We start from the raw sequence: 19755 nt of genomic DNA on the forward strand, positions 1-19755 counted from the left end.
GGCCGAGGGAGGTGCAGGCACCCGGGCGGCAGGCATGATGCCCTCGCCGAGTGACTCCAGCCGCTCGCTGACCAGCCGGCCCAGCACCCGGGGCCTTACTCACCTCCGCCTCCACCGCCCGTGGCTGCAGGCCCTGCTCACTCTGGGGCTGGCCCAGGTGCTCCTGGGCATCCTGGTGGTAACCTTCAGCATGGTGGCCTCGTCCGTCACCACCACCGAGAGCATCAAGAGGTCCTGCCCGTCCTGGGCCGGGTTCTCGGTGAGTTGGGTGCACAGGGGTGCGGTGGGGGAGGCTCCTCAGCCCCACCCCTCTCACCAGCTGCAAGCCCACGTCCTAGCCTCGCCTCCCTCTCCTGGTCCTCTCCCTCCTGCAGGGCTGGGTGCATCCTGTGGTACGGGGCTCACCCAGGTGCCTCCCCTGCCACTCTGTCCCCAGCTGGCGTTCTCCGGGGTGGTTGGCATTGTGTCCTGGAAGCGGCCATTCACCCTAGTGGTAGGTGCCAGGGGCCGGGGCGCTGGGAGGTCCAGCGTGGGGGGAAGGGTGCCCATTTATGCCTTCGGAAGAGGACCGGGTTCTGCAGTTGGTGTCAGGCGGGCGCAGAGTGTCGAGCTGGCGGACCCACACGCAGAGGGGTGCTGTGGAAGTTCCAGCCCTGAGCCCGCCCCTCCTCCCTAGATCTCCTTCTTCTCTTTGCTTTCGGTGCTCTGTGTCATGCTCAGCATGGCCGGCTCTGTTCTCTCCTGTAAGAACGGTCAGCTGGCCCGAGACTTCCAAGCCTGCGCCATGGTGAGATCCTAGGAGCTGGAGCTGCAGACAGAAGTGGTTGGGGGAGGTGTGCAGGACCCCTGAGCCGTCCCCACTCAGCTGCCTCCCCCTCCCCTCTCCTCCCCAGGAAGGAAAGGTCTGCGTGTGCTGTCCATCCATTCCCCTGCTCCGGCCCTGTCCAGAGTCGGGTCAGGAGCTGAAGGTCGCCCCCAACTCCACCTGTGAGGAAGCCCGGGGGGCCCTCAAGGTGAGCCTGAGGACCCCACGCCCGCACCCAGCTGTTCCTCTCTCCTGCACCATCATCTGGTTCTTGGCCCTGCCTCCCTCCTTGGAGTCCTCATGGGCCCAGAATGTGGGACTTTGTTGTTGTTTTTAAATACTGGAATAAGGGCAGGCAGGGCGTGGTGGCACACGCTAGGCTAGGTTCGGGGAGTCTGAGTCAGGAGGATTGAGGTTCATGGCCAGCCTCAGCTACTTAGTGAGGCCCTTTTGCAACTCAGTGAGAGCCTGTTTCAAAATAGAGAATAAGCTGGGCGTGGTGGCGCACGCTTGTAATCCCCGCACTTGGGAGGCTGAGACAGGAGGATGGCACAGATTCGAAGCCAGCCTCAGCTACTTAGTGAGGCTCTCAGCAACTTAGTGAGACCCTGTTTCCAAATAAAAATATATATAAAAAAGTCTAGGACTATAGCCCAGAAGTAGAAAGCCTCTGGGTTCCACCCCCAGTATCACCAAAAAACAAAATAGAGAATAAAAAATAGGGCTGGGGGTGCAGCTCGGAGTTAGAATGTCCCTGAGTTCCACTCCCAATACTGCAAAATCAAAACAAAACAAAACAAAAAATTGGAATCAGACGTAGGTCCTCTAGCGGGCCAGGCAGCCGCGCTCCCATGGAGCCAGCCCTGGCAATGGACCCCTCCCCAGGTCCTCACTCCTCGCCTTTCCTTGCTCAGAACCTGCTCTTCAGCGTCTGCGGGCTCACCATTTGTGCCGCCATAATCTGTACTCTCTCTGCTATTGTCTGCTGCATCCAGATCTTTTCCTTGGACCTCGTGCATACGGTGAGAGGGGAGTCAGGGGTGTGTGGACTGGGTCTGACGGAGCCCTCTGACTTCTGAGTACCAGGAGCTGTGGGTCACCTTCCGAGCATATCTATTAGGGGATCTTTAGGAGGCCAAGGGGAAGGTGAGGAGGGCAGAATACAGAGTTAAGTATGCGATGCCCGTCTACGACAAAGAGGGGGCTTTGAGCCGGGCGTGGTGGCGCACGCTTGTCATCCCAGCATTTGGGAGGCTGAGAAAGGAGAATCACAGGTTCAAGGCTAGCTTCAGAAACTTAGTGAAACCCTGCTTCAAAATAAAACAGCTGGGCGTGGTGGCGCACGCTTGTCATCCCAGCATTTGGGAGGTTGCTATGGGAGGATCGCAGTTGGAGGACAGCCTCATATACTACTTAAGTGAGGCCCTCTGCAACTCAGTGAAACCCTGTTTCAAAATAAAGAATAAAAAAAATCGGGCTGGGGGGGGAGCTCAGAGGTAGAATGCCCCTGGGTTCCATCTCCTGTACCACAAAAATAAATAAATAAAATAAAACTAAAACAGCTGGTCGTGGCGGTGGACACTTGTAATCCCAGTACTTGGGAGGCTGAGACAGGAGGATCACAGGTTCACGGCCAGCCTCAGCTACTTAGTGAGACTGTTTCAAAATAAAAAATAAATAGGGCTGGGGGTGTAGCTTGGAGGTTGAAGGCCCCTGGGTTTCATCCCCAGTACTGAAAATAATAATAATAATAATTATAATAATGAAGAGGAGAGAGGAGTTTGGGGGCCGCAGTGGAGCTACATCCCCAGAAACCAGGCTTGCTGACCTGCTTGCCCCCAGCAGCTGGCCCCTGAGCGCTCTGTCTCGGGCCCTCTGGGGCCTCTGGCCTGCGCATCCTCTCCGCCAGCCCCTCTCCTACACACCATGCTGGACCTGGAGGAATTCGTTCCACCTGTGCCCCCACCGCCCTACTATCCCCCTGAGTACACCTGCAGCTCAGAAACAGACGCTCAGAGGTGAGCTCGGGGCAGTCCTGCTGGGGGAACTGAGCAAGGGATGGGCTGAGGTGGGGGGCGCGGTGGGGGATCTGTGCGGAGCAGGAGTTATTTTGGGGGGTTTTAACCCTCTCCCTCCTCCTACCAGCATCACATACAATGGTTCCATGGACAGCCCTGTGCCCCTGTACCCTACTGATTGCCCTCCTTCTTACGAGACTGTCATGGGGCTTCGAGGAGACAGCCAGGTAAGCAGGGGCTTGGTGCTGGCCGGGGAGCCCAACAAGCTGTAGTTGCTGGAGGAGGATAATAATAGTTCCTGGGATCCATAGAGTACTGGCCCATTCGAGTCACCTTTGATATTCCCTATTGCCCAGAGTGGGTGGGATAGGACTGATTATTTCCCTATTACAGATGTGTAAACTGAGCTGGACATGGTGATGCACACTTGTAATCCCAGTACTTGGGAGGCTGGGACAGAAGGATTGCAGCTTCAAAGCCAGCCTCAAGTACTTAGTGAGGCCCTCCTCAACTTAGTGAGAACCTGTCTCAAAAAAAAAAAAAAAAAAAATCCCCGTGCTTGGGAGGCGGAGACAGGAGGATTGGGCAGGTTTGAAGCCAGCATCACTGGCTTAAGAGACCCTCTTTCCAAATAAAAATATAAAATAGGAAAGAAAGAAAGAAAGAAAGAAAGAAAGAAAGAAAGAAAGAAAGAAAGAAAGGAAAAATAGGGCTGTGGTTCCGTTCTCAGTGCCAAACACACTCACACACAGAACAGATGTGAAACTGGGGACCCCCCTGAGTTGAGAAGTGACTTACACAAAACGACCAAGCCCGCCTGGGACCTCGGTCCCCAGAGCCCGGTCCTGCTGCAGCGGTGGCCATTTGTGACCCCCGTTTCTTGTCCTGCAGGCCACTCTCTTTGACCCTCAGCTCCACGATGGCTCCTGCCTTTGTGAGCGGGTGGCCTCTGTCGTAGACGGTGAGTGAGAGCGGCCGGGCGGGCAGGCCGTGCCAATGGCCCGGGGACCAGGAGGGCCCCGGCTCGGGCGGCCTGGCCGCCGCCTCTGAGATGCAGCCGGGGCGGCCGGGGAGCGGGCCCCGGTGCTACCCGCGCCCCTGCCGCCCGCAGTGTCCATGGACAGCGGCTCGCTGGTGCTGTCGGCCATCGGGGACCTCCCGGGCGGCTCCAGCCCGTCGGAGGACTCGTGCCTGCTGGAGCTGCAGGGCTCGGTGCGCTCGGTGGACTACGTGCTGTTCCGCTCCATCCAGCGCAGCCGCGCCGGCTACTGCCTGAGCCTGGACTGCGGCCTGCGCGGCCCCTTCGAGGACAGCCCCCTGCCGCGGGCCCCCCCGCGCGCCGCGCGCTCCCACTCCTGCTCGGCGCCCGAGCCGGCCCCCGCCCGCGGCGCCCCCGCCGCCGCGCGCAGCTGCCACCGGCTGGAGGGCTGGCCGCCCTGGGCCGGGCCCTGCTTCCCCGAGCTGCGGCGCCGGGCGCCCCGGGGTGCCGGCCGGGCCCCCGCGGGACCCCCGGCCCGCGCGCCCGCCCGCCGCTTCAGCGACAGCTCGGGCTCGCGCACCCCGCCGCCCGCGCCCCGGCCTGCGCCCCCCGCCCCAACGCCCCTGCCGCGCGCGCTCAGCGACCCCGGCCTCGCCGCCACCGCCGGCCGCACGGGTGAGCGCCCCGGGTGCGGGGAGGGCGGGACCCCAGCAGGGCCATTCAGAGACAGGGCTCCCTGTGTGCAGAGCCCTGCCTCAGCCTCCCAAGTACAGGCCTCCTGAGTTTCTTTCTTTTGCGGGGGGGGGGGGGGGGAGAGGGGGAGTGCTGGGGATGGAACCCAGGGGCATTCTACCTCCAAGCTGCACCCCCAGCCCTATTTTTATTATTTTATTCTTTATTTATTTATTGTGGTACTGGGGATGGAACCCAGGGACATTCTACCTCCAAGCTGCACCCCCAGCCCTATTTTTATTCTTTACTTTATTCTTTATTTATTGTGGTACTGGGGATGGAACCCAGGGACATTCTACCTCCAAGCTGCACCCCCAGCCCTATTTTTATTATTTTATTCTTTATTTATTTATTGTGGTACTGGGGATGGAACCCAGGGACATTCTACCTCCAAGCTGCACCCCCAGCCCTATTTTTATTCTTTACTTTATTCTTTATTTATTGTGGTACTGGGGATGGAACCCAGGGACATTCTACCTCCAAGCTGCACCCCCAGCCCTATTTTTATTCTTTACTTTATTCTTTATTTATTGTGGTACTGGGGATGGAACCCAGGGACATTCTACCTCCAAGCTGCACCCCCAGCCCTATTTTTATTCTTTATTTTATTCTTTATTTATTGTGGTACTGGGGATGGAACCCAGGGACATTCTACCTCCAAGCTGCACCCCCAGCCCTATTTTTATTCTTTACTTTATTCTTTATTTATTGTGGTACTGGGGATGGAACCCAGGGACATTCTACCTCCAAGCTGCACCCCCAGCCCTATTTTTATTCTTTACTTTATTCTTTATTTATTGTGGTACTGGGGATGGAACCCAGGGACATTCTACCTCCAAGCTGCACCCCCAGCCCTATTTTTATTCTTTATTTTATTCTTTATTTATTGTGGTACTGGGGATGGAACCCAGGGACATTCTACCTCCAAGCTGCACCCCCAGCCCTATTTTTATTCTTTACTTTATTCTTTATTTATTGTGGTACTGGGGATGGAACCCAGGGACATTCTACCTCCAAGCTGCACCCCCAGCCCTATTTTTATTCTTTATTTTATTCTTTATTTATTGTGGTACTGGGGATGGAACCTAGGGACATTCTACCTCCAAGCTGCACCCCCAGCCCTATTTTTATTCTTTATTTTATTCTTTATTTATTGTGGTACTGGGGATGGAACCTAGGGACATTCTACCTCCAAGCTGCACCCCCAGCCCTATTTTTATTCTTTACTTTATTCTTTATTTATTGTGGTACTGGGGATGGAACCCAGGGACATTCTACCTCCAAGCTGCACCCCCAGCCCTATTTTTATTCTTTATTTTATTCTTTATTTATTTATTGTGGTACTGGGGATGGAACCCAGGGGCATTCTACCTCCAAGCTGCACCCTCAGCCCTATTTTTATTCTTTATTTTATTCTTTATCGTGGTACTGGGGGTAGGACCCAGGGGCATTCTACCTCCAAGCTGCACCCCCAGCCCTATTTTTATTCTTTATTTTATTCTTTATTAATATTGTGGTACTGGGGGTAGGACCCAGGGGCATTCTACCTCCAAGCTGCACCCCCAGCCCTATTTTTTATTCTTTATTTGGAAACAGGGTCTCACTGAGTTGCAAAGGGCCTCACTAAGTGGTTGAGGCTGTCCGAAAACTGCAATCTTCCTGTCTCAGCCTCCTGAATGCTGAGATTACAAGCACATGCCACCACGGCCAGCTCCGTGGCTAGGACCATTTGAAACCACCACAGCTCTGAAACTTGGACTGCTTACCTCACCTCTGCAATCCTCCGTTTCTCACCTGTAAAGTAAAACAGGTGTAATGCCGGGCGTGGTTGTGCACACTTGTAATCCCCACGCTTGGGAGGCTAAAACAGGAGACTCGCACAGGTTCGAAGCCAGCCTCAGCTACTACTTAGTGAGGCTCTCAGCAAAATAGTGAGATCCTGCTTCAAAGTAAAAAATAAAAGTCGGGTGTGGTGGCGCACGCTTGTAATCCCAGCATTTGGGAGGCTGAGACAGGAGGATTGGGTTCTCAGCCTCAGCTACTTAGTGAGGCCCTTTGCAACTTAGTGAGACCCTGTTTCAAAATAGAGAATAAAAAATTGAGCTGGGGGTGTAGCTCAGAAGTAGAATGTCCCTAGGTTCCATCCCCAGAACAGCAAAAATAAATAAGTAAATAAAAAAAGAGCCGGGCGTGGTGGCGCACGCTTGTAATCCCAGCATTCAGGAGGCTGAGACCAGAGGATCGGGGTTTGGGGACAGCCTCAGCTACTTAGTGAGACCCTCTGCAACTCAGTGAGACCCTGTTTCAAATTAAAGAATAAAAAATAGGGCAGGGGGTGTAGCTCAGAGGTCAAATACCCCTGGGTTCCATCCCCAGACCTGCAAAATAAAAGTAAAATAAAACAAAAATGAATAATAGAAGATGGCAGAGATGGCAATCCAGTGGTTGGGGACAGGACACTAGAGGGTCCTGGGATGGCGGGTGTGTCTGCAGAGTGCTCACACTTGGTCTCTCCCCCTCCTCTCCCCACAGCTGACTTCAGGGACCTTTATACCAAAGTGCTTGAGGAAGAAGCTGCCTCCGTTTCCTCTGCGGATACAGGTCAGGCCTGTGATTGGCATCTGGGCCAGGAGCAGGGTGCCGTCCGGGCCTCTCAGCGCCCCACCTTCCACTCCTCTCTCCTGCAGGGCTCTGCTCTGAAGCCTGCCTCTTCCGCCTTGCCCGCTGCCCTTCCCCCAAGTTGCTCCGGGCCCGCTCAGCCGAGAAACGGCGCCCTGCACCCACCTTACAGAAGGTTCCCCTGCCATCAGGCCCCGCGCCTGCCCACTCTCTGGGGGACCTGAAAGGAAGCTGGCCAGGCCGGGGCCTGGTCACGCGTTTCTTCCAGATGTCTAGGAAGTCCCCGGACCCCACTGGGACTGGAGCCTACGGACAGAAGCAGGTAAGCAAGCGCTAGGGGAGCCAGGGATGATCCTGGGAAAGCCCGAGGCCTCGGGCTGGGCCACACCAGCGCCCTGCCTCCCGTCCTCCAGGTGCCTCGGAGCCCTTGGGGCCGGCCAGGCCGAGAGAGCCTCCACCTTCGAAGCTGTGGGGATCTGAGCTCCGGCTCTTCCCTGCGGCGCCTCCTGTCGGGCCGACGGCTGGAGCGCGGAACCCGTCCCCATAGCCTCAGCCTCAGTGGAGGCAGCCGGGAGACGGGGCTGTAACCTGGGCACACCACACAGATCCAGATAAATGTTGGGACCAGCAGCCCCTGACACCCCCTTGAACCTGCTGGCACTGAAGAAACCTGCTGCATACCCTCCCAAAGCGTCCCTCGCCCTCCTGCCTTTGGGGGGCTCCTGCTGCTTGGGTCTGGCTGCTGGACGAGGAGAGCTTGCACCCCATGCTGCATGGGTGTTCAGGCTGTAGGGGGGGACACCCCTGCTAACAGCGTCAGCCTTCCAAATAAGCTGCTGCCCGCATGACTGATCCAGGGTCAGGGCCGCCCTGGCCAGGGCGAGGCGCGTCCTGGGTGTTGAAACAGAGGGAGTGTGCGCCTGCGCGTCCCGACAGGGATGGAGCAGCCGGGGAGGGTCCGGTCCTGGTGGCCTTTCAGCTCGGCACCTCTAGCTGCATGACCTCGGGCACAGACCGACCCTCTGTTGCCGCAATCTGTAAAACGTCATGAAGACGAGTGTTTGTAAAGCTCTTAACACACTAAGTAAGCCTTCAATAAATTTCAATTTGCCCCTCCTCTCCTTGAATTTTTTTTTTTTTCCCGGTACTGGGGATGGAACTCAGGGACATTCTACCTCCGAGCTACACCCCCTGCCCCCTTTTTTTTATTCTTTATTTTGAAACAGGGTGTCATTGAGTTGCAAAGGGCCTCAGTAAGTAGCTGAGGCTGGCTGCTTATGGTGATCCTGCCTTCCGAATGCTGGGATTACAAGCCTGCGCCACCATGCCCGGCTCCTATTTTTTTATTATTATTATTATTTATTATTTTTTTTGGGGGGGGTGATACTGGGGATGGAACCCTTCTACCTCCAGGCTACACTCCCAGACCTATTTTTTATATTTTTATTTGGAAACAGGGTCTCTTAAGCCAGTGAGACTGGCTTTGATCCTCTTGTCTTCACCTCCCAAGCACAAGGATTACAAGCCTGCGCCACCATGCCCAGCTATTATTATTATTATTATTATTACTATTATTATTATTACTATTATTATTATTATTATTATTACTATTATTATTATTTTGTGGTTCTGGGGATTGAACCCAGGGGCATTCTACCTCCAAGCTATACCCTATCCCTATTATTTTTTTATTTAATTAAATTATTTATGTATTTATTTATTTATTTTTGCGGTACTAGGGATGGAACTCAGGGGCCTTCTACCTCCTAGCTACACCCCCAGCCCTGTTCTTTCTTCTTTATCTTGAAACAGGGTCTCACTTGCCGGGGTCCAGCCTTGGCCCGTCCAGGGGTCTTGAAGGAGGTGTAGGGTCGGCGAAATTGAAGAATGAGAGACGCCGTGCTTAGTAGCAGGGGAAGGCATCTCAGCCTGTGCCCTAGAATAGACTTTATTTATACATGAATCTGACAAGTTGCAGCAAGCCACATCATACTTATTTTGCTTTTCATTTAGTTTTTCAAAGCCACGTTACACGTACCTTGATTTTCATCTAGTTTTTCATTAACCCGAATTCCGCGTAGCAGGCACACCTCGAAGCCACCTGTTTTTCCTGTTTTTTGTTTTTTATTAATTTGTAATGAATTGACCCACAAAACCTATTACTATTCTACATCGCACATAATAAACTTTAACTGAACTTATCCTATCCTCTCTCTTAACTGCTAAATATTAGACTTACTGTCTCTACTTCTAAAATTAACTGCTAATTTATCTGCTATTTTGACCACTGGGTATTCTATTAACTTATTCTGACCCAACCGCCAAACCCCCACTGAACTTACTCTATTTCTCTAACACACAATGCCCACACCTAATTTTCTATAATACCTATTAAGTTTTTACCAGGAGAACTCTTGTGTGCTTTAGTGGGCAGGCACCAAGGAGGTCCCTGCCTGCCCAGCCCTCTGTAGGAATGGCAGAGTCCTGACATCAAGCCATTTTCCAGTAATATTAACTCCGTGCTTTCCAGTCATCATACGCTCCTGTGTAGGGAAGTGGAGGATGGTTGGAGGTGGAAAAGTATTCTGATTAGCGCTAGCCCCCCAGGAGGATACCACAGTCGACCCCCTAACTTATAAGCATATGGAAGGCCTTGCACAGTAGGTATAATTTGCCTAAAGTTAACTTCTCCTTTCATGGCTAAAACCTTAAGTGAGTAGGTGCTGTAAGCAGAGGAGCCAAGAGCGCTTTTCTACGTAGCTTCTTGAAAGTTCTCCCATAGACATATTCTTCTGAGTGCTATTCCCAGCACAAATCTTGGGGCATCTTCCAGTCAGAGTCACATCAATTTTTAAATTATTACAAAACAGCAATCCCCATTCAAAGCAATTTTCAAATTTCACTAATATTATCATTACTATAACTAAAATCAAGAGGGATAATGGCTTCAGTTTTGCCAGTCTTCCAGCCCTGCGGAATTCTCTTCCCAGCTGCGACCCTGTCATACGGCCGGAATGGCGCCTCCTCAGCCACTCACTGAGTTGCCGGGGGCCTCACTAAGTAGCTGAGGCTGGCCTTGAACTGTGATCCTCCGGTCTCAGCCTCCCAAATGCTGGGATTACAAGCGTGTGCCACCACGCCCGGCTTTATTCTTTATTTTGAAACAGCTTAGTGAGCTAAACTGGAGGGGGCCTCACTAAGTAGCTGAGGCTGGCCACAAGCCTGTGATTCTACTATCTCAGTCTCCTAAGAACTGGCCCAAGCCCAATTTCTTATTTTTTATTTTGAAATAGGGTTTCACTAAGTTTCGGAGGGCCTCGCTAAGCAGCTGAGGCTGGCACAAACTTGCGATCCTCCGGTCTCAGCCTCCCAGGTACTGAGATTGCAAGCCTGTGCCACCACGCCCAAGCTTGCATAGCTTCCCGAATAATTCACCATCATAACAACATAGCCTCGGGGACCTTTGAGTGAGGCGCCGCAAGGAATGCAAAACGAGGTAGGTGGACACTGGGGCTCTCATGGGGCAGCTTCTGGGCCCTGGCTGTGCCCTATCCTCAGGCTCCTTAGGAGTAAACTCAGAAATCCTGCTCAGCTAGTGGAGCCGCACCTCTGCGGGGTTTCAATCCGCCTCCACCCAATACTGGCGTGATAGGAGGTGGGCTCCCCGGCGCATGCGCGGTTTCCCTCTTCCCACGTACTTTTTTCCTCTAATACGGTGGCGCGGTCGCCGATTTAGAGGGGTCAGCGAGAGCCAATGAGAAGTGCGAAAGGGCCCTGAGTCCCGCCTCCAAATGATCGGCACTCTTTCTTGCGCAAGAGCTCGCCCCGCCCACTAGCCTCGCGCCTGCGCGTCTTGGTGCTGCAGGTCCTCCCTCCCCGCGCGCTAAGGCTGTGCTGGTTACAGTGGGATTTCCCTTCGCCGCCTGCTGGGGCTGCTGTTTCGCTTTGCCTCCTGTAGGCGGAATAGATGTTGCACTCTTCGGATCTTAACGCTCCTCTTTCCTGCTTTGGCACTTCGCCTTCTCATCCTTGTTATTAAAAATTGCAGGGATAGTCATGTTTTAATAAAAGAATAGGTGATAAAAATCTTTCTCCTTCTACCCACTTGCTTTTTTTCTTGGGATGGAATCCAAGGGCATTCTACCTCCGCACTACGCCTCCAGCCCCCCCCCCTTTTTTTTTTTTTTTGGTGGTACTGGGGTTCCTGGAAGCCCTTCTACCTCCGGGCTACACTCCCAGACCTATTTTTTATATTTTTATTTGGAAACAGGGTCTCTTAAGCCAGCGAGGCTGGCTTCGAACCTGCGCCATACTCCTGTCTCCGCCTCCCAAGCGCGGGGATTACAAGCGTGCGCCACAACGCCCGATTCCCAGCCCTGTTTTTTATTCTTTATTTTGAAACAGGATCTCACTGAGTTGCAAAGGCCCTAAGTAGCTGAGGCTGGCCACGAATCCAGATCCTCCTGTCTCAGCCTCCCAAATGCTGGGATGACAAGCGTGCGCCACCACTCCTGGCATGCACTTGCTTTTCGAGTGGTGGAGTGGGAAGTTTGTGTAATTCATGAGTTCTTCAGTCATTTGACAAAGGTTCACTGGGCAGAGAACCGGCGCCAGGCTCCGGGAGCCAGGACAGGCTGATCTGAACCTTATGGGGCTTACACACCCACAGATCACAGGGCAAATGAATTAGAAGGCCACTCTGCTGAGCTGGGTGCTATAACTGATATTAAATAGTTGGTACAATTGCATACAAGTGTGATAAGAACGACAGAGGAGATGTGATGGCCGAGAGCTTGTGTTATGGGGGAAAGGAGTGTGTACAGGGAGCATTTCTTGAAGAAAGTGGCATCTGAGCAGGGTTCTGAAAGCAAGCATTAAGTAAGCTAAGTGGAAGGGACCTTGGTGCATCTGATGGAAGAGCTTTTGCTAGGATTTTAGTGGAAAGGACGGAGACCCGGGGCAAGTCCGTGGCAGGCTGTAAATGGGTGCTGGTCTCCCCATGCTGAAGCCCCTACAGTCTGATTTCTGCACAGCAGCGTGTGTGTGTGTGTGTGTGTGTGTGTGTGTGTGTGTGTGTTTTATTGGTGATTGAACCAAGAGGCATTCAACCTTTCAGCTACACCCTCAGCCCTATTTTTTATTCTTTCTTTATTTATTTTTTGGGGTACTGGGGATGGAACACAGGGGCCTTCTACCTCCGGGCTACACTCCCAGACCTATTTTATATTTCATTTGGAAATAGGGTCTCTTAAGCCAGCTGAGGCTGGCTTCGAACCTTCACGATCTTCCTGTCTCAGCCTCCTAAGCCTGGGATTACAAGCCTGTGCCACCACACCTGGCTTTTATTTTGAAACAGGGTCTCATTGAATTGCAAAGGACCTCTCTAAGCAGCTGAGGCTGTCCCTGAACTGTGATCATCCTGTCTCAGCCTCCAAAATGCTACGATTACAAGCGTGCACCACCACACCCCCGGCTTGCTTGCTTGCTTATTTATTTATTTATTGGCTCTGGGGATGGAACCCAGGGATATTCGACCTCTGACCTACAGCCCCTGCCCTATTTTTCATTCTTTATTTTGAAACAGGGTCTCACTAAATTGCAGAGGGCCTCACTAATTAGCTGAGGCTGTCCAGGAACTATGATCCTCCATCTCAGCCTCCCGAATTATGGGATTACAAGAATGCGCCACCAAGCCCGGGTTATTTGTTTACTTTTTGCAGTACTGGGGATGGAACCCAGGGGCTTTCTATTTCAAAGCTACATCCCCAGCCCTATTACTTATATTTTATTTATTATTTTTTTTCAGGTCTGGGGATGGAACCCAAGGCCATTTGACCTCCGAGCTACACCCCCTGTCCTATTTTTTATTTTGAAACTGGGTCTCACTGAGTTGCAGAGGGCTTTACTGAGTAGCTGAGGCTGTCCGCAAACCAGCCTCCCAAATGCTGGGATTACAAGCGTGCACCATCACGCCCTGCTCTTATTTATTTATTTATTTATTTATTTATTTATTTATTTGCAGCATTAGGGATGGAACCCAGGGGCATTCTACTTCCAAGCTACACCCCCAGCCTTATTTTTTAGTCTTTAATTTGAAACAGTGACTCACTAAGTTGCAAAGGGCCTCACTAAGTAGCTGAGGCTGGCCACAAACGGAGATCCTCCTATCTCAGCTTCCCACTGGGATTACAAGCCTGTGCCACCACACCCGTTTTTATTTTTATTTGGAAACAGGGTCTTACTAAATTGCTGAAAACCTCACTAGTTTGGTGAGGCTGGCTTTGACTTTTGATCCTCCTGTCTCAGCCTCCCAAGTGCTGGAATTACAAGCATATTCCACCACACCCAGCTTATTTTTATTATATTTACTTAATTTTTGGCAGTACTTGGGAAGTTACTTAACAAAGACCCAGTACTGGGTCACCCCAACTTTTTCGGTACTGGGGATTTAACCCAGAGGCATTTTACCTCTGAGCTACACCCCAGCCCTAATTTTATTATATTATATTATTTATTTATTTATTTATTTGCAGGTCTGGGAATGGAACCCAGGGGTATTCAAGCTACACCCCCAGCCCTTTTTTTTTTTTTTTTTTTGGGTGGTACTGGGGTTCCTGGAAGCCCTTCTACCTCCGGGCTACACTCCCAGATCTATTCTATATTTTTATTTGGAAACAGGGTCTCTTAAGCCAGCACGGCTGGCTTCAATCCTCCTGCCTCTGCCTCCCAAGTGCGGGAATTATAGGCGTGCGTCACCACACCCGGTTCTAGCCCTATTTTTTATTTGTTATTTTGTGTGTGTGTGTGTGTGTGTGTGTGTGTGTGTGTTTGTGTGTGTGTGTGTGGTACTGGGGGTAGAACCCAGGGGCTTTTTTTTTTTAACCTCTGGGCTACACTCCCAGGCCTATTTTCTATTTTATTTGGAAACAGGGTCTCACTAAGTTGCTGAAAGCCTCACTAAGTAGCTGAGACTGACTTTGAACCTGCGTGATCCTCCTGTCTCAGCCTCCCAAGTGCTGAGATTACAGGCGTGCGCTGCCATGCCCGGCTGTTCTTTATTTTGAAACAGGGTCTTACTAAGTTGCTGAGGACCTGAGTAGCTGAGGCTGTCCATGAACCAGTGATCCTCCTGTCTCAGCTTCCCAAATTCTGGGATTACAAGTGTGTGCCACCACGCCCGGCTCTAATTTTGTTTTTATTTTGAAACAGGGTCTCACTAGGTTAACGAGAGTTTCACTACTTGCTGAGGCTGTCCTTGAACCTGTGACCCTCCTGTGAGCGGGCAGACCGGGTCAAGGGTGAGTCCAGGCACTGGGCAGAGGGGTTTGCCCTATGAGGAAGAGAGTACAGGCAGAAGAGTAGGTTTGGCTGGCAAGGCGACCCTACTGAGGTCATGCTGATGTATCCCAGAGCCCCCCAGGGAGCTGTCTGGAGGAGACTCAGGGATACAGAGTCAATCCCTGGGGAAAGACTGGGATTGCAGGTGGAGATCTGGGAGCCTCCCGTGACTATAAAGTAATCAAAGCTATGGCAGAGCCCTGCACGGTGACTCATACCTGAAATTCCAATACTTGGGAGGCTGAGACAGGAAAGCAAGTTTGGGAACAGCCTCAGCTGTTTAGTGAGGCTCTCAGCAACTCAGTGAGACCGTTTCCAAAGAAAAAGTAAAAGAGGGCTGGAGGCATAACCCAGGGAGAGAAGGCCCCTGGGTTTCATCCCCAGTAATGCGCACACACACACACACACACACACACGCTATGGGAGAGAACACCAAGCGTGAGACAGACCTAAGACAAATCCCCAAGCCACGTGCACAACAGACTGAGGGCGAAGAAGTCCGTCAAGGAGAAAGAACAGCTGGAGGAGCTGGCAAGAATCCAAACCCAGAGTGTGGGGTTAAGAAAAGCAGAGAGACAGAGCCGGGCGTGGCGCAGGCTTGTTATCGCATCTTTCAGGATGCAGAGACAAGAGGATAGAGGTTCGCGGCCAGCCTCAGCTACTTCCTGATGCCCCTTGCAACTCAGTGAGACCCTGTTTCACAAAAAGAATGAAAAATAGGGCTGGGGGTGTAGCTCAGAGGTAGGTTCCATCCCCAGTACCACAAGAAAAAGAAAGAAAGGAGAAAGAAGGAAAGAAAAAAGAAAGAAGAGGAAGAAAATAAGGGAGGAAGAGAGGAAAGAAAAAAGAAAGAAGAGACCAAGCAGAGAGTGTGTCAAGCACAGAGGGTCCAGTATCAGCTGAGTTCAAAGGTGAAGTCCAATGAGGACGGGACATTACAAGACCGTGACTCTTGGTGACCCCGGCGAGGCCAGTTGTGGCATAGAAGAGGTCCAGATGGTCAGCTGCGAGCAGAGGAAGCGTCCGGGAGGACTTCAGTGGAGCAACTTGTTCAGGACACTTGGCTATAAACAGTATGATTATGTGCACTGTTTCATCCCGTCTTCATGACAGCCCTGGAGATGGGACCTTTGAGGATGAGGAAACTGAGCCTGTTAAGTAACTTCCCAATATATCATCCTAATGAGTCACTGAGCAAGGATTCCAACCCCGCACTGCCGGGCGTGGTGATATATGCCTGTAATCCTGGTATTTGGGAGGTCGAAATGGGAGGGCGGCAGGGTCAAGACCAGCCTCAGCGATTTATCAAGCCCCTCTGCAATTTAGCAAGACTGTTAAAAATAAAAAGCTGGGGAGCCATGTGTGGTGGCATGTGCTTTTAATCCCAGCATTCAGGAGGCTGAGACAGGAGGATCACGGTTTGCGCACAGCCTCAGCTGCTTAGTGAGGCCCTCTGAAACTCAGTGAGACCTTGTTTCCAAATAAAGAATAAAAAAATAGGTGGTGGCGCACGCTTGCAATCCCCGTGCTTGGGAGGCTGAGACAGGAGGATCACGCAGGTTCAAAGCCAGCCTCAGCTACTTAGTGAGGCTCTCAGCAACTTAGTGAGACCCTGTTTCAAAATAAAAAAATATAAAATAGGGCTGGGAGTATAGCCCAGAGGTAGAAAGCCTCTGGGTTCCACCCCCAGTACCACATACACACAAAAAAAAAGAATAAAAAATACAGCAGGTGTGGTACTAGGGATGGAATTCAGGGGCATTCTACCTCCAAACACCCCCACCCATTTTATTTTATTTATTTATTTTGCGGTACTGGGGATGGAACCCAGGGGCATTTTACCTCCCAGCTACACCCCCAGCACTATTTTTAAAATTATTTATTATTGGCTGGGCGTGGTGGCGCATGCTTGTAATCCCCGCGCTTGGGAGGTAGAGACAGGAGGATCGCTCAGGTTCGAAGCCAGCTGCGTGCGCTGGTTTAGGAGACCCTGTTTCCAAATAAAAATGTAAAAATAGGTCTGGGAGTGTAGCCTGGAGGTAGAAGGGCTTCCAGGAACCCCAGTACCACCAAATAAAATAAAATAAAATAAAATATTTAAAATTATTTATTATTTAAATATTTTTAAATTATTTAGCTCAGAGGTAGAATGCCCCTTGTTCCACCCTTGTACTGAAAAATAAATAAATTAATTTAAAAAAATACATATGGGATGGCTTGAGGACGTGGCTCCGTGGTAGAGTGCGTGTCCAGCCTGTGCAAAGGCTGCAAGAATAATGTTCTGTATGTGTTGTGGAATGAATGAATTGCAGGGAATCAAGGGACCTGCCCTCTGTGAACAATTCCTGCGCGGCACTTCCTGGAGACATCGGAAGTGTGAAGAAGGTGGCCAGGAACGCGGCCACACAGGTCCCTCAATCCAACATCCTGCATCCAGCTCGGCCAGGCTTCCTACAAGGATATGAGCAACCATTTGCTTCCAGGAACTTAAGTTCCTTCCATAAACACAGGCCTGCCTTGCTGCACATGCCCTGCCACGCAGGATATTAGATGTGTATTTATCAGCCGGGCGTGGTGGCGCACGCTTGTAATCCCAGCATTTGGAAAGCTGAGACAAGAGGATCCCTGTTCCCGGACAGCCTCAGCTTCTTAGTGAGGCCCTTTGCAACTCAATGAGACCTTGTTTCAAAATAAAGAATAAAAAAAATAGTGCTGGGGGTGTAGCTGGGAGGTAAAATGCCCCTGGGTTCCATCCCCAGTACTGCAAAATAAATAAATAAATAAAGTAGGTGCGGGTGTTGTTTGGAGGTAGAATGCCCCTGAGTTCCATCCCTAGTAACACACACACACACACACACACACACACACACACACACACTTAAACCTTGCCATTTTTTTTTTCAGGCAGGAATTATCATCCCCCTTCTTTTTTTCTGTAGTACTGGGGATGGAGGATGGAACCCAGGGGCATTCTCCCTCTGAGCTACACCCCCAGCCCTATAATTTATTCTTTATTTTGAAACAGGGTCTCACTGAGTTGCAAAGGACTTCACTAAGAGGCTGCGGCTGTCCGCAAACCGTGATCCTCCTGTCTCAGCCTCCTGAATGCTGGGATTATAAGCATGCGCCACCACGCCCAGCTCTAAACTCCCCTTTGATAAATAGAAAGGCCCGCTTAGACTGACTAAATTGTTTACTGCGTGTCAAACAGCAGTAAGTTGTACAACCAGGATTCAAACCCTCATACTTTACTGGGACTACACTGAGATGCTGTAGGACTCTCAGAAAAGAAGTCATTAACTTTGCCTGGAGTCTGTCTTGGAAAGACTTCACTGAGATACTTCAAAAAACAAAATAAACTGGGCGTGGCAGTACATGCTTGTAATCCCAGTACTTGGGAAGCTGAGATAGGAAGATTATAGGTTCATGGCCAGCCTCTGCAACTTAGTGAGACCCTGTTTCCAAATTAAAAAATAAACTGGGCGTGGTGGCCCACGTTTGTAATCCCAGTAGTTGGGAGGCTGAGACAGGAGGATACGGTTCGGTTTGAGGCCAGCCTCAGCTACTTAGTAAGGCTCTTCTTAACTTAGTGAGCCCTGTTTCCAAATATAAAATAAAAAGGGCTGTGAGCATAACTTGGAGGTAGAATGCCTCTGGGTTTAGTTCCCAGTACCCACAAAGTCAAAAGTTAAAATAAGCCAGGCGTGGTGGTGCAGGCTTGTAATCCCAGTATTTGGGAGGCTGAGGCAGGAGAATCACACAGGTTTGAAGCCAGCCTCAGCAACTTAGTGAGACCCTGTTTCCAAATAAAATATAAAATAGGTCTGGGAGCGTAGCCTGGAGGTAGAAGGCACCTGGGCCCCATTCCCAGTAACACACACACACACACACACACACACACACACACATAAAATAAGAATTTCCAGGTGCAGTGGTGCACAGTTATAATTCGAATACTTGGCAGGCTGAGCCAGGTTAGAGGATCTCAGGTTTAAGACCAGTCCTGTCAATTTAGCCAGACCGTAATTCAACATAAAAAATAAAACAGGCTTGGGGGGGATGGTTTGGGGCACAAACCAGCAGCTCCCGGTGCTAAGCCCCAGGTACTTGCTTATCTCCCGGGCTCCAGGAATGGGGGGGGGGCGGGTTTGCTGTCTGTTTTACAGGGCAGGAAGCAGGCTCCCAGAGCTGGGGTTTATTAGGTCACACTGTGTGTCACACCCACCACATCTGATGTGGTCCATAAGCAACATCACAGACACCCTTTCTTTGAGGTGCAACTCTGTATAGCCCGTTCTGGCTTCAGGGCTCCTTCAGCAGCCCTCCCCGTCCTCTGAGGAAAGGCCAGCTCATTATAATAGCATCTGGCAATGACACAGGCAACCAAGGAAGGTGCCGCCCAGAGCCCGGCTGCCTCCTGCCAGCCCTCCCCAGCCCTCGTCTGCTGGCCTGCACCTCTGTGATTGTGATGCCTTTTTATTGTTTTATTTTGTTTGTGTCACTGGGGATGGAACCAATGAAATCTCACCCCTGAGCCACACACCCCCAACCCCAGTTTCTTTTTTCTTTCATTCTTTCTTTTCTTTTCTTTTCTTATTTTTTTTGCGGTGCTGGGGATGGAACCCAGGGGCATTCTACTTCTGAAAGACACCCACCCCCCGCCCTATTTTTTATTCTTTCTCTTGAAACAGGATCTCACTGAGTTGCAAAAGGCCTCACTAAGTAGCGGGGGCTGTTCTCACCATTCTCCTCGGGTCTCAGCCTCCCAAATGCTGGGATTACAAGCATGTGTCACCACACCCAGCTCACCCGCCTCCTTCCTCTCCTCTCTTCTTTCTTTCTTCTTTCTTTATTGTGGTACTGGGGATGAAACACAGGGTCATTCTACCTCCCAGCTACACCCCCTGCTCTATTTTTTATTCTTCTTTTTTGGCGGTACTGGGGTCCTGGAAGCCCTTCTAATCTCCGGGCCACACTCCCAGTCCTGTTTTATATTTTTATTTGGAAACAGGGTCTCCTAAACCAGCACACGGCTGGCTTCGAACCTGCGCGATCCTCCTGTCTCCGCCTCGCAAGCACGGGGATTACAAGCGTGCGCCACCACGTCCGGCTATTCTTTTTTTTTGAAACACGGTCTCACTGAGTTGCAAAGGACCTCACTAAGTAGCTGAGTCTGGCCAGGAACCGCCATCCTGTCTCAGCCTCCCAAATGCTGGGATTACAAGTGGCGTGTGCCACCACGCCCGGCTTTTATTCTTTGATTT

General features: G+C 51.3%; 1 protein-coding gene across 4 annotated transcripts; it reads left to right on the plus strand.

Moving 5' to 3' along the window:
* Positions 1-34: 34 nt before the first annotated feature.
* ENTREP3 (endosomal transmembrane epsin interactor 3) lies at positions 35-7740 on the plus strand (the record flags this gene model as incomplete). Of its 4 annotated transcripts, none has more annotated exons than XM_080691871.1 (12): positions 35-259; positions 437-493; positions 677-787; positions 894-1013; positions 1720-1827; positions 2648-2823; positions 2951-3050; positions 3715-3784; positions 3935-4477; positions 7067-7135; positions 7222-7475; positions 7567-7740. In XM_080691871.1, the coding sequence occupies 12 exons, from the start codon at positions 35-37 to the stop codon at positions 7738-7740; spliced, it is 2007 nt and encodes a 668-aa protein (XP_080547997.1). The 4 variants fall into 4 exon arrangements, with proteins under 4 accessions (XP_080547997.1, XP_080547998.1, XP_080547999.1 ...); XM_080691872.1 differs by having other exon boundaries at positions 2651-2823; XM_080691873.1 differs by lacking the exon at positions 437-493.
* Positions 7741-19755: the final 12015 nt, after the last annotated feature.

Source organism: Muscardinus avellanarius (assembly GCF_963383645.1).
Source record: "Muscardinus avellanarius genome assembly, chromosome: 3".
Taxonomy (NCBI): Eukaryota; Metazoa; Chordata; class Mammalia; order Rodentia; family Gliridae; genus Muscardinus; species Muscardinus avellanarius.